At 38.5% G+C, this 14,493-nt stretch overlaps 3 protein-coding genes across 10 annotated transcripts in view; 2 read left to right on the top strand and 1 right to left on the bottom strand.

The window, feature by feature from the left end:
- Window positions 1-4,849, top strand: part of LOC110371746 (homeobox protein cut) — a 131,750-nt gene extending 126,901 nt beyond the window's left edge. For 7 of the 8 annotated variants that reach the window (XM_049843410.2, XM_049843411.2, XM_021328116.3 and 4 more), the window contains 4 exons: window positions 810-1,003; window positions 1,112-1,251; window positions 1,353-2,257; window positions 2,349-4,849. In XM_049843410.2, the coding sequence (XP_049699367.2) occupies window positions 810-1,003; window positions 1,112-1,251; window positions 1,353-2,257; window positions 2,349-3,925 (2,816 nt within the window). In that variant the 3' untranslated portion in view covers window positions 3,926-4,849. The remainder of the gene's footprint in view (window positions 1-809; window positions 1,004-1,111; window positions 1,252-1,352; window positions 2,258-2,348) is intronic. The other variant, XM_021328118.3, reaches the window with a different exon arrangement.
- Window positions 4,850-6,697: 1,848 nt separating this feature from the next.
- LOC110371748 (major heat shock 70 kDa protein Ab) lies at window positions 6,698-8,794 on the bottom strand. The gene has a single exon (XM_021328123.3). The coding sequence runs from the start codon at window positions 8,691-8,693 to the stop codon at window positions 6,810-6,812; it is 1,884 nt and encodes a 627-aa protein (XP_021183798.2). The 5' UTR covers window positions 8,694-8,794; the 3' UTR covers window positions 6,698-6,809.
- A 132-nt stretch (window positions 8,795-8,926) lies between these two features.
- Window positions 8,927-11,024, top strand: LOC110371749 (GPN-loop GTPase 3). The gene is made up of 5 exons (XM_021328126.3): window positions 8,927-9,220; window positions 9,498-9,694; window positions 9,849-10,063; window positions 10,420-10,525; window positions 10,736-11,024. Exons 1-5 carry the CDS (start codon window positions 9,176-9,178, stop codon window positions 11,004-11,006), a joined length of 834 nt encoding a protein of 277 aa, XP_021183801.1. The 5' UTR covers window positions 8,927-9,175; the 3' UTR covers window positions 11,007-11,024.
- Window positions 11,025-14,493: the final 3,469 nt, after the last annotated feature.

The following is a 14,493-nucleotide window of genomic DNA, read 5'->3' as shown; positions in this document are numbered from 1 at the left end:
ACCAAAAATTCTTTGAACTCGAAATATACTGTAACAAATATTACCCGCAAGAGATCCGAGTATCCGAACATTATGCGCGCACTTTAATTCTATAATCATCTCGGAGAACGTCTAAAACTAATTACGCGACTTAATTAAACTAATTCTGTGCGTACATCACCATCTAAATAGTGTCGTTTCATTGTGAGAGCCGAGACAATATGTTGACAGGATGAATGACCACAGCATGGCGGCCGGGTTTCACGCGTAACTTCACTTGTTTATGAGTGCGCGGGCGCAGTTTTAGGATTACTGGGCTTAGGCGATGAGTGCACGCTCTCATTCAACGATTATCTCTAAAGCGCTATGCATCGCTGTACACTTTAAATGAAGCGCCTAATTTCAATTGTACCAAATATAACTCGCGTATTTATTACTTGGCAACAGTTAAAGCTACTAACACGGATGTAGGCCCAGTACGCGTGTGTGGGTAACAATTTAGCGGCAATTAAAATTGTTCGTGTGCGGATTCGAATGCAAAACGATTGCAATATATTAAATAGAAATATAGCTGTTTACATTGTATAATTAACAACATCACAACTTTTGTACCTTAAGCGTGTGTGGCAGTTCCTTCTGTCTCGAACTGTCGGTTCATAAACAAGCTATCATAATGAAAAGCGAATAAAACTAATTTTATAATTCGCAAAGTCGTAAAAGTATTCGTGGAAATCTTGCGAGCGAGCAATCATTATTTTAACACAAACTAATTTTAGGTTAGATAGGTAGTTACGATTGTCTTGAGGATAACAATTTTTTTCTTGTTGTAGTCGGGACAAAGGATGGCACTGGCGCCGTGTTCGGCCGGCCGGAAGGCGAGGGTGACGACAGGCTCACGCACGCGATACTCAGCGAGGCGCATCTCATGAAGACGCCCAGCGGACCTCAACACAACGATGACTCCAGAAGCAATGAGGACTCCAGCTCACCCAGGACTCAGTGTCCCTCACCTTTCTCGAATAAGGTACGCTTACGTTACAATTTCCTATTTGACAACTCAAATTTTGTTCAAAGAACATCAAAGCTCGCTCATACATAGGCAAACACTAATTTAATTTTGTTCTATTTTCAGGACTCGAGTCAAAATAGAAGACTTAAGAAGTATGAGAATGATGACATTCCTCAAGAGAAGGTGGCGCGCATTTATCAGGAGGAGCTCGCCAAAATCATGACCAGGAGAGTAGAGGACATTCGCCGCGAAGGTTTCCCTGGGTAAGCTTTCATTATATTCCCTGAAAACAAGTCTCTAATATTAAAGTTACTTTTATTTACAAATAATAAACGAGAACAGCAAATCTAAAACTAACGTATAGCATGTTTCCTCCCTTTTTCAGCGGCGGCATGCCACCACACATGGAGAGGCCACCAGAAGACATTCGCATGGCACTGGAAGCGTACCACAGAGAACTTGCCAAGATCCAGCCGGCGGGCAACATTCCCAACCTGCACAACTTGCCAGCGATGCCGCCCTTTCCGAACCTCCTCGCGTTGCAGCAGCAGGCGATGCAACAAGCTCAGAACCAACAGATGAATGGCTCCGGAGCGGTCCAAGATCTCTCTTTGCCTAAAGATAAAAACGCCAAAATGAATGGAATGACTGATAGTGATAAGGATAGGTCAATGGATGCCGAAGAGGCTATTAGGCACGCGGGGAGCGCATTCTCATTAGTGAGGCCAAAACTAGAGCCGGGACAGCAATCAACAGGATCGTCTGCGTCCAGTCCGCTGGGCAACGCGATACTACCGCCTGCAATCACTCCAAATGATGACTTCAGTAGTTCAGCAGCAGCAAGCCCACTACAGCGGATGGCATCGATCACGAACAGTCTCATCTCCCAGCCATCCAACCCTCCTCATCATCCTCCCGTACAGAGGTCGATGAAAGCAGTTCTTCCACCAATCACACAACAGCAATTTGATCTCTTTAACAATTTGAACACAGAAGATATAGTAAGGAGAGTGAAGGAGGCTCTAAGCCAGTATTCTATTAGCCAAAGACTGTTTGGAGAGTCTGTTCTGGGTCTATCACAAGGATCTGTCAGCGACCTGCTAGCGAGGCCAAAGCCCTGGCACATGCTCACGCAGAAGGGACGAGAGCCTTTCATCCGCATGAAGATGTTCTTAGAGGATGACAATGCTGTCCACAAATTGGTAGCATCACAATACAAAATCGCGCCGGAAAAACTTATGAGGACTGGAAACTACAGCGGAGCACCTCGTAAGTATTATCTCTATACGAACACATATTTATCCAACTATTTTTAGAGAGAATAGTAGATTAATTGTATTTTCTTCTTTTGTTCTTACAGCTTGTCCGCCAAATATGAACAAACCCATGCCGCCAACACAAAAGATGATTTCCGACGCGACGTCCCTGCTGAGCAAGATGCAGCAGGAGCAGCTACTGGGCGGCGGGCACCTGGGGCACCTGGGGCAGCCGACGCCGCTGCTGCTGACGCCGCCCGGCTTCCCGCCGCACCACGCCGTCACGCTGCCGCCGCAGCACCACGACAACAACAACAAGGAGCGCAAGCCTCCGCCGCCGCCGCAGCCGCACCACCAGCCGCCCGTCATGCGTAACCTGCACCAGCACATCTCGCCCAGCGTCTATGAGATGGCCGCGCTCACACAGGACCTAGACACGCAAACCATCACCACTAAAATTAAAGAAGCACTGCTGGCAAATAACATTGGCCAGAAAATCTTCGGCGAAGCTGTACTAGGTCTATCACAAGGTTCCGTCAGTGAACTGCTTTCGAAACCGAAGCCATGGCATATGCTCAGCATCAAGGGACGGGAACCATTCATTCGCATGCAGCTGTGGTTGAGTGATGCCCACAATATTGATCGTCTCCAAGCTTTGAAGAATGAGAGGCGGGAAGCGAGCAAGCGACGGCGATCAAGCGGCCCCGGGCAGGACAACTCATCTGACACGTCATCTAATGACACGTCAGAGTTCTACCACTCGAGCTCTCCCGGCCCCACTGCGGGAGCGCCGTGCGCTAAGAAACAACGAGTACTATTCTCGGAAGAGCAGAAAGAGGCGCTTAGATTAGCATTTGCACTCGATCCCTACCCAAACATGCCAACGATCGAATTCCTTGCCACAGAGTTGGGTCTGTCGTCACGAACCATCACTAACTGGTTCCACAATCACCGCATGCGGCTAAAACAACAAGCGCCGCATGGCTTACCGGCCGAACCTCCCGCACGGGATCAGTCTTCTGCGCCTTTCGACCCTGTCCAGTTCCGTCTTCTCCTTAATCAGAGATTACTGGAACTTCAAAAGGAAAGAATGGGTCTCGCGGGAGTACCTCTGCCTTACCCGCCGTACTTCGCAGCAAACTCAAACTTAGCGGCGCTGATCGGACGTGGGCTATTACCCCCTGAAGATCAGGTGAAGGACCAGTCTGGTGGCCTTGACCTTTCGATGCCTCTGAAACGAGAACCCGACGGCGATGACTTCGAAGATGACGATGTCGAGAGCAACCTCGGCTCCGAGGACTCGCTGGACGAGGAATCTAAGACTGAGCCGAAGGCGACGTCCACGCCCGCAGGCCGCTCCAGCAGACGGAAGCCCGCGGCGCCGCAGTGGGTAAACCCCGACTGGCAGGACGAGAAGCCGCGCAACCCTGACGAGGTGATAATCAACGGAGTGTGCGTGATGAGGAGCGACGACTTCCGGAGAGAGGCGGAGGAGACGGTGCGCGTGGAGCCGTCGCCGGTGGCGGGTGCCGCGTCCCCCGCCGCGTCGCCCGCGCCGCGCACCCCGCACACCCCGCACACCCCGCACACGCCCCACACGCCGCGCCCGCCGCACACGCCTGATGACGTCATTCCCGAAGACAAGATCAAATCCGAGACGGACGACGGCTGGGAGTACTAAGGCTCCAGGCTGTGCTCTAGCAGAGTGTGATAAAACGGGTCCCGAACAGTGTGGTGTAGACTTTACCATATCACGTTCGAACGATTATTTATTGTGTGATAAGTGTCCGTCGGTCCGATGGCGACGTTCAGTGCAAATGTTACTGTGTAGCTAGTGTTTGTTGTAATTCGATTGTAAGGCCAAAGACTTTGTACATAATACCCTCGTAGCTTCTCGTGATACGCCAAGCGCGTCCCCGACCGGGACGAGATAAACTTGCGATACAAAAAGATGCATTTTTGCTTTAATTTTTTAATGTAAAACACGTACCCTGATTAGGTACAAATATCTGAGTATTTTTAAGTTACGGCTTTTTAATTCGATTGTAAATAAATATACCAAATATGTGTCGAATATTGCCTGCGAACCAGACCCTGTATATAAGTAGGTTAGAAACTATTCGTGTAAGATAACTCAGTTGCTGATAAATTAGGAATAGGGAAGGTTCATTAATTGTTAATGAAAATTATAAAGTGCAATCAGATGTAAATTTAAGCTATGGTTTAACGAGCCCCAGTTGAAAAGTATTATTATGTTTATTAGAACCGGCGAGGTTTAAAATATTATAATCGGGTTATATAAGTTTAACATTTAAATTATTAATGTTTATTTTTTACTATTGTATGTTTTTATATTGCATTATTTTATAAAACGCCGCGGGACCGCTCAACTTTGTGATTTTAGCTGTCATTTTATAACGTTTAGTTATCATAACTGTCAATTCTAATTCCGTACAATAGCTATATTGTTTGTTTCTTTTCATTTTTATATATTTTTTAGAAAATGTACAAATCAAGACACAAAATAATACGATTAAGCAAGTAATGTATTGCTTATGGTTTATAGTTATATTTTATTTTAGCAATAAATTTGCTTTTAATCTTATTTTCTTTATTTTATTTTACTTCCTTATTTTTTCCTTTTTTTTCTTAGGAGATAAGTAAGAAAATGTAAATTTTAAAGGAACCATACTCCTTGCATCACGATGTACATAGTTATATTCAGTTAAATTGTAAATATCTAATCGAAATGCCACGTTAGAATAAAACATAGTTAAGTAGGAAAATAGTTCGACCCAAAAATTTAACTTCGTAAAAGGGTAAAATCATAAATAATATCGAAATTATTATCATTCTAAAAGTGTATCGAAATTGTAACGAAATTATGTCAGAATAGATTTAGGCCTCCAGGTTTCAATAAAAAATGAAAAGTTTGGGCAATTTCAATTTTACATGGAGAATAAAAAATCTTTATAAAAATACATCCATTTTTAGAAATACCAACATACATATCGATGTTATATATAAACCGTAAGTTAGATAAGTGATAGCGAGTAATAGTCAATATAAATGAACTTAGGCTGTTTAACAGTTACAAAACAGTTATTTTAACTCTCCAACTCCGTTGTATGAAGTGAAGGAAATTTTTTAACGTATTAAATATATTGATTTATAGAATCATTTCATAGCTTTTTGCTTTTAAAAGAATAATATACGTGTATTATGAATATTATTGTTATTTGATATAGTTGCTTCTAATATTTTTGATATAACAGATACTTACCATAACGCCTCCATATTTTTGAAGGTATCTTCAAAGTTGCCACCTCCCAATAACTGTTGATAAATAAAAATATTTTAAGTCAGAACGTAAGTTTTCAATGGTTTTAAAATGAAGTAAACAAAACTGTTTTTAGAGAAATGATTCATCGTTTAATCCACTTGTCTTAAACAATTAGTAGTCTGGTAAGATTTATTCAAAATTATGAGAGAGGCAAAGTTTAATTGTTAGGACTAATGGGAAACAACACCACTAGTGAAACGTTTGAGAATACCATACTTTTATAATACATGTGATGCAAAATAGGGACTTTCTAAAAACAACTGGTTTTCGAAAATAAAACACTAGGTTTTGGTCAGGTTGAAGTCGGGCTCTGAAGTCTTTTTAGTTCATCCTTATTTTTATGAAAAAACTGTTTTTTTGAATACGTCTTAAATCAGTCCTCAACTGGACATAGGCAAGAGCATACAGTCGACCTATGGGTTTATTCCCAGCTGCGGATATTTAGAGGCTGTATGATAGTACTGTTACTATCAAAATATTACAAGCACCTATCTTTAAGATACGCCATCTTGTATTTTATATTGTTACGTTGAGTGTTGCCAGGTTAGAATGTAAATAGTAATCCGGTAGTGAATAGATTATTATTATGCGTTATATCCATTATAATAATGAATAGTATTAAAATTATAGCGATAATTATTATTGTTCATATCATAATATTAATTAATAATGATGCTGAAAACCATTGTCTTCTTTCTGAACAATTTCTAAAGTTATTAAAATTAAAAATAAAGAAATTGCTAATCAGATTTTGTTTAATTGTCTTACCTACTTGTAAACCTATGTGGCCTGAAAAAGAAGGAAGAAGGAAAACCTTCTAAGAAAGTAGCGTCGCCAAAATGCAGGTGCAATGTTAAAATGTATGTGTAATGGCTCGTACAACTTCTTTGGAACCCACCGATTTTTTTGTAAACCAAAAATCTATGACAGATGTCAAGGAACCCGAACGCCTCGTTAGTTCACTCGTACCTGAGTCTCAACTTTATTATACTATACTATTAAAGATAATAAAGTGTAAGTACCTTAATAAACAGCTTGGTAAGTCACCCGGTGAAACCAAAAGACATCAGATGTAAGTGTGACTATGTTGTCAAAATAAGAACACTCGTGTCATGTTTGGCAAAATATAATAGGAATCTCTATAACAGAATCTAAGAGAAAACTGAAAAAAACCATAGGTATCCTACTAAAAAACAAAACTTAAACACGTGCTGATAGACATCTAATCTATTTCTTCAATGAGCGGACCGTCACTGCCACCTTGACCACTCTTCGAACCAGTTCCATGCAGTTTCTTCATAAGAGGAGTACACTCTCTAGACAGCTCCTTATACTTTTCTTCAAACTCATCCTTGTCTGCCATAGAATTGCCTTCAAGCCAACGTAGAGTATCGTCACATTTGCGACGAATTTTTGCACATTCCATCTCTCCCAGCTTACTCCCGGCGTCTTCAATCGCCTGCTTCACGTCAAATACATAAGTTTCCAACTTGTTCTTGGCTGCAACACGGCTCCGTTGCCGCTCGTCATCATCCTTATATTTTTCAGCATCGTTTAACATTCTGTCGATTTCTGCTTGAGACAAGCGACCTTTGTCATTCTTTATGACTATGTTCTTGCTTTTCCCGGTACTGTTTTCTTTAGCAGACACGTTGAGAATGCCGTTAGCATCTAAATCGAATGCCACGTCTATTTGTGGAACTCCACGAGGAGCTGGAGGTATGCCAGTCAGGTCGAACGTTCCCAGCAGGTTATTGTTTTTTGTCATTGCTCTTTCTCCTTCGTAAACTTGAATGGTGACGGCTGACTGGTTATCAGAAAACGTAGTGAAGGTTTGAGAATGTTTGCAAGGTATTTTTGCGTTACGTTCTACAATAGCCGTCATAACTCCACCGGCAGTCTCGATACCCAAAGATAAAGGAGCGACATCCACCAGCAGAACGTCTTGGATCTTCGAGTGACGTTCTCCGCTAAGTATAGCAGCTTGAACTGCTGCACCATATGCAACTGCTTCATCAGGATTTATAGACAAGTTCAACTTCTTACCGTTGAAGAAGTTTTGCAGTAAATTCTGTATTTTGGGGATACGTGTGGATCCACCAACCAAAACGATGTCATGAATAGCACTCTTATCCAGTTTGGCATCATTCAGAGCTTTCTCTACAGGTTCGAGTGTTGTACGGAATAAGTCAGAGTTCAATTCTTCGAAGCGAGCTCTAGACACTCGTGAGAAAAAGTCTATGCCTTCATACAGCGCGTCAATCTCGATGCTCGCTTCAGTACTGGAGGACAAGGTTCGTTTTGCTCTCTCGGCTGCGGTTCGAAGACGTCTAAGAGACTTTGGGTTAGTATTCAAATCTTTTTTATGTTTCCTTTTAAATTCGTCGGCCAGGAAATTGACAAGCCTACTGTCAAAGTCTTCGCCACCAAGGTGAGTGTCTCCAGCTGTTGCTTTCACTTCAAAAAGAGAGCCTTCATCAATGGTTAGGATTGACACATCAAATGTTCCACCTCCAAGATCAAAGATCAGCACGTTTCGTTCGCCTTTCAGGTTTTTATCTAATCCGTAAGCTAAAGCAGCAGCTGTTGGTTCATTAATAATACGCAAAACGTTCAGCCCGGCTATGGCTCCAGCGTCTTTGGTAGCTTGTCTTTGAGAATCGTTGAAGTAAGCCGGTACGGTTATAACCGCTTTCTTTACTGGTTTCCCCAAATAAGCTTCAGCGACATCTTTCATCTTAATCAGTACCATGCTACTGATTTCTTCAGGAGCGAAGCGTTTAGTTTTGCCTTTATATTCAACCTGGATCTTTGGCTTTCCGCCTTCATTGACCACTTTGAATGGCCAATGTTTGAGATCTTGTTGAATCTTCGGATCATCATATTTTCGACCGATAAGTCGTTTGGCATCAAAAATTGTATTACTTGGATTCAGAGCCACCTGGTTTTTCGCGCCGTCACCAATGAGCCTCTCAGTATCGGTGAAGGCGACATAAGAGGGAGTGGTGCGATTCCCTTGATCATTAGCTATTATATCCACATTACCATGCTGCCAGACGCCAACACATGAATAGGTAGTTCCTAAATCAATTCCAACCGCAGTCATTATGCAATTTTACTTAATTTCTTGTTTGTATAGTTTTTGTTGTGACAATAAATTGCAGCACACTTTCAAATTTTGAATTTTTGACAATGATCATATTTTATTTTAATTTCCGGACAGTCTTTTATGTCAATACAAAATAAAGATTTACGAATGAGTTTCATTAAACTTTCCAAGGCTTATTTGTGGAACGCATCGTAACCACGCATCGCTTTTGACATCGACGCGACGGCATGTCATTGTCACTTGTGACGGGTGTTTGAAAATCAAAACAACCTGAGTGGGAAGTTAAAAGTTGTATTATTTCTGTAACTCTTACCTATATTTAATTTACTTAATTGTTAACGTTTGATTATACTTCCCAGTATCTTCCATACAATTCATAAGTGCGCGCAATAAAGTATTGATTAACGAGTTAATTTGCGCGGAATAGTTACTTAACCTAAAAGTTTTGAATTGTTTAATTTTTTTATTATTAATTCACGATGCGTTACGCACAGTTAGTAGTGGGCCCTGCTGGGAGTGGAAAGGTAAGAGTTCCTTTACTGTATAAAGGATAAAGTTATATAGTTTTCTGGTGCAACACAAACCAGGGTCGTGGTGTGCAGTGATTTTCGACTGCCTTTATCACTTTTATTCGATCATTAGATGTGCATTTTAGCGTCTAATTTGAACAACTTCTAAAATATATGTCTCTCAATAAGATCCTCCATTAACAAACCTTTTTACTCAGAAGTTTCTTGATCAATGTATTGTCATGGATTGTCAAAATTGTTTAAATAAACTTTATTCCATATAACATTTTAGTCTACATACTGCTCAACGATAGTGAAACACGCCAGTGATGCCAAACGGATAGTGGAGGTAGTGAACCTAGACCCTGCTGCGGAACACTTTGACTACGAGCCACTGGTGGACATCCGGGAACTGATACACTTGGAAGATGCCATGGAAGATGAGGAACTGCAGTTTGGACCTAATGGAGGACTTGTTTTTTGTATAGAGTAAGTTTATTTCACAATAGAATGAATCTCAACTCAAATAACTAAAGTTCTATTTAACAATACTGCAAATTAATTTTGTTATGGTCAAATATTTAATTAATAAATAACATTTATTTAAAGATTACATATTGATTAAAGCATTTTCTACTTACAGAACGTTACTAGAGAACTGTGACTGGTTAGAAGAGCAGCTAGGAGACGTAGACGATGACTACCTACTGTTTGACTGTCCCGGCCAGATAGAACTGTACACACACTTGCCTGTCATGAGGAAGCTGGTGGATCTCCTGCAGAAGTGGAACTTCAGGATATGTGTTGTGTTCATGGTTGATTCACAGTTCATGATTGATGGCGCTAAGTTCTTATCAGGTGAATAGTATTTAACTTACTTTAAAAAATCAATAGCCTTGTAAGACAAAAGTAACAACCAGTGTTTCAATATCCTTGTAGTTACTGTAGGACTTGTTTCCCATAGTTTCACCTGTTTTCCAAGGGAACTTCTCATAGCTGCATAAAATATGTATAACCAATGTAAAGTAGTTGGGGATAGCATAGCTACCCAGCAAGTTTTTTTTTTTCAAATCAGTTTTAGCTTCAGAACCTTGCCAAACAAACAATTGTGGCCTCATTTAGTAGATACAGATTAGCACATCTGCTGATTTTAGCAATAGAATACAGAATTAAAGAAGCGTAAATAAATTATTTTTGAATATTTCATATTCCAGGCACAATGGCGGCACTTAGTGTGATGGTGAACCTGGAACTCCCACATGTCAACATTCTCACCAAGATGGACTTGCTCAGCAAAAGCGCGCGAAGACAGATTGACGAGTAAGTTTATATTCTATACTGTTTGAATGATATAGGCGCAGCCCAAATGCTCAGGAAGAACGATTGGTATTTTTTTGGTATCCAAGTCATCGTTGGGAATCTAACAATGTCAACAACATACTTTGGAGAAAATAGATTTTATGGTAAACAAATAATGAAATGACAGCTGTTTGTTGTAATTTTATAAATTTTCTTCTATCATTTTTCCAGTTACCTAGATCCAGACCCACACGTGCTCCTAGCTGACATGAGAAACGCGAAATCGAAATGGCACGAAAAGTACGCAAAACTTACAGAAGCAATCGGAGAAGTCATAGAGAACTTCAGTCTAGTCCGGTTTTACCCGCTCAACATCAAAGATGAAGAGAGCGTGGAGAATATCATGATAACCATAGACAATATTATTCAGTATGGAGAAGATGCTGATGTTAAGATTCGGGACTTTGATGAAGAAGACCCCGAGGATATTAACTGTGATTAAATAAACTTGTTATTTTTTTATTTGGTTTTTTATTATTTAATAGGTGGTGATGAGTATTCTATTGATCTTTGATTGATTGACTAGCTGTTGTTAATTAGGTATCAGGATAAGTGAAGAATAATGAGTAAAGTAAAAAATATTTTTCTTAATAATTAACCTTTATTTGACAAACATAAACATCATTATCCTAGATTACGCTACATTACCGATACATAATACTACACTATGTAATAATATGCAATAATCAGTAAATATTAATGTTAGCTATACGCCTCTATAAGAGGGTAAGGAACGAACGAGCATTCCTTTTTAGCAAAAATATTGAAACTACCAACTTTATTGGTAACAGAAATGGGTCTAGGCATTTGAGGCCCTAACTTCACCAAAGTGGAGAAGAACGGAGAATTTTTTTAACAACCAATAGAATTTTTAACCGACTTCCCAAAAAAGAGGAGGTTCTCAATTCGGTCGGTATGTTTTTTTTTGTAATGTACATTTTACCAAGTAATCTGTGATTTTACTTCGTATTTTATGCTTACAAGGTTATAAAAGCTTGTAAGATTTCTTAATCACGAAACTTTTTACGAAATGAAGGCTATTTGTGGAAGTATTATTGGCGTAAAAAATTGGCGATATGTACATGTATGAAGACATTATTAAAATTTTACATTAGTATACAAAGTGTGTCATACCGTACCTAATCACATTAAATTAAATAACTAAAAATACTGGTTGTAAAAAAGTAATTTTTTCTAAAATGTGCGAGAGTTTTTCAAAAAATACATTGCATAAATCACTGACCTCTGTTGTAGGAGAGCGGCAACGTCGCACCGGCAATATGTCGGCGAATCAAACGCGGCAAACTTAACATCTCAATCGTCTTACAATCACGTCATATCACTTTTGTTTTGATTATCAATTAGGATTATTATGAATCACTACATCAATATTCACTTTGATGCACTGCTCTTACACTTCACTTTGATTCGGGAATCTGTAGGACAAACGCGACTGGTCCTATTTCGCTCACGATATAATGTCCGCAAAGCTAGAGCAGCTTTGATAGCATTCGCCGTAAATAGGCACGATGTCGGTGTACTCCGCGGCTATGTAATTTACTCGAGGCATTGTTTATATACACTGATAACAAATTACAAACAAAAACAAAACACTAAAATGGCGTCCACTTTCGCATTCACGATATACCGCCCCCTAAAACACGTAAATCCTTTATAAATAAAAACAATAATCCTGTCGTAAATACACGTTTATCGCAAAAACAATCACCTGAGCAACAAAAGCGCGGTAAAATCAAAGAAATCAGCGCGGCGACGTCAGTACTTATACTCATCTATGGCGGCGGCCATGCACTAAACGTAAACTATTCAAACACACGTTACCGAACACGGAAATCAACAAAAAGTAAAACCTAGTCAATTGAAAGCTTAAAAACCCTTTAAAAACAAGTAACGACTAGAAAGATCAAATAAAAATGTAAGAATTACGCATTATTGAACTATGTAAAATAAAGTATTTATTATAGTATTTTAATACAATTATTAATGAGTAGAAAACAGCACTTAAAACATTAATTGCGCCAAATCTGATATCTAAAGAATAAGGTGGGCAGCAATGATCCAGTCATTCAGTCAGTAATTGCATGAAACGCTAAACTATTTTTTTTCTTTTCGCTGATGACGTGAACGTATGACTATTAAAATAAGTTTCATTTTACCTTGTCAAATATTCTTTCTTCTTTTAGTTAAAGGTTTTGCTAAGAACCGCAACCTTTATTTTGATCGCTCGCCGGGGTCATTGACATTTGCGTACTTTATCTCTGCTTTCCACATGATCTAAATTATGAAAACGAAAAATAATTCCTGTCGCTATACCACAGGATGGATTTGGTTAAAATTTTTGGAATTCGTTATAGAATACCTTAAAGTATATGTGATGGGTTTTAATGTGATTAGGTACTATACACCCATATAACAATTGATTTGAACACATTCAGAAAAGAGCATAATTATTATGAAATGGCAGCATACGCTATTTAACTAACTATATTAAAATCTATAAAAGGATAAGACAATATTAATACAGGTACAGTTATAAGCACAAACATATTAATTTGTCTAGCAGAGAGAAATAGTAACTGGATTAAAGTCTACTCATTTTAATTAATACATATTATGTTTATGTATGTATGAGTGGGTAGGTAAAGTTAACAAGACAGTATGCTCGTTCATTCACTGGCAGTGATATACTTTGCGTTCTGGTTCATTTTAAATAGGAAACAAGTCTTTTATTTGACTTCCGAACTATCCTATTTAATAAAATATCCGCCCACAGATTATAAGTTGGACAAGAAACAACTTTCTTGGCGTAGTCGGGTAAAAATCGTAGCTATCGTTGTGTATAATTGCTTCCCATATTATAAATTAGTTTTATTATCATATTTTTCACTTCTGTATACATTCTTAACCAGAACACAAACGTTATTGGTGTTTTGTGGGAATTTAGGATTTGTAGGTAATTAAGCTAAGAATAACTTTGTAGACAATATACATTTACAATATCAGATAAATATTTGCTTATGAACTCTAAAAGGCAATCTATTTACTATATGGAAGATTAAAAGTTGTACCATTATCGGAATATAATACATTTCTCACTGCATTTTAGTAATATGGCGCAAAACAACCATTTTCTCTAGACTTTACTAATAAACAACGTTTAGGTATTATAAATCAGCCAAAAACTATACATGATCCGTTTTGGCGATATTCCTTATAATTAGTTACAGTAAATACGCATTTCATTATATCGTTGTTATTATAGGGAAACTTAAGTTTACAAAATGTTTAAAAAATCGTACCAGCCGTAGCGAATTACAAAAATATTTGCTTGTTTTTTATAATTATCTACTATGACATTATTTCTGGATATAAAAGGAGGATGATATAGAGAACAAATATGATTTTTAAATATCAGTGTTTATTAAATAAAAACCGCTTAAAATAATAGTTTACTAAAGTAAAAAGAAATAGTTTAAGTTTACATAGTAACACATTATTTATTGAAAAAAAAACAGTTTTGCAAGATGAGAAACACAATATAGAAAAAAATGAAGTTCAATCTTATTCTTCATGCGTTATTAATTTGCATCTAAACCATAATCAAGTAACTTAACATTTCATGGATAAATAAGACACGAATATAATGTAGGGTTAAAAAATTGATGAAAATTTTGAAATCACAACCAATAGCTATTGAGCGTTAAGTAAGCCTACAGACAGCGTGGGATTTTCTTTCATACAAGTTATTTTAATGGAAGTTGAATTTTTCTTGAAAACCTTACTTTAGTAATCAGTAGACATTTTCTAATTTTATTACATAATACTTATGTAACTCTAATACATATTTGTATTTATTTCCTTAACTACTGAAAAATACAGATGTTCCTGACAACTTCAGATTCTGCTGA

This window comes from Helicoverpa armigera, chromosome 22 (genome assembly GCF_030705265.1).
Source record: "Helicoverpa armigera isolate CAAS_96S chromosome 22, ASM3070526v1, whole genome shotgun sequence".
Taxonomy (NCBI): domain Eukaryota; kingdom Metazoa; phylum Arthropoda; class Insecta; order Lepidoptera; family Noctuidae; genus Helicoverpa; species Helicoverpa armigera.
The sequence above is the reverse complement of the archived record's forward strand: the minus strand, read 5'-3'. Positions and strand labels throughout refer to the sequence as shown.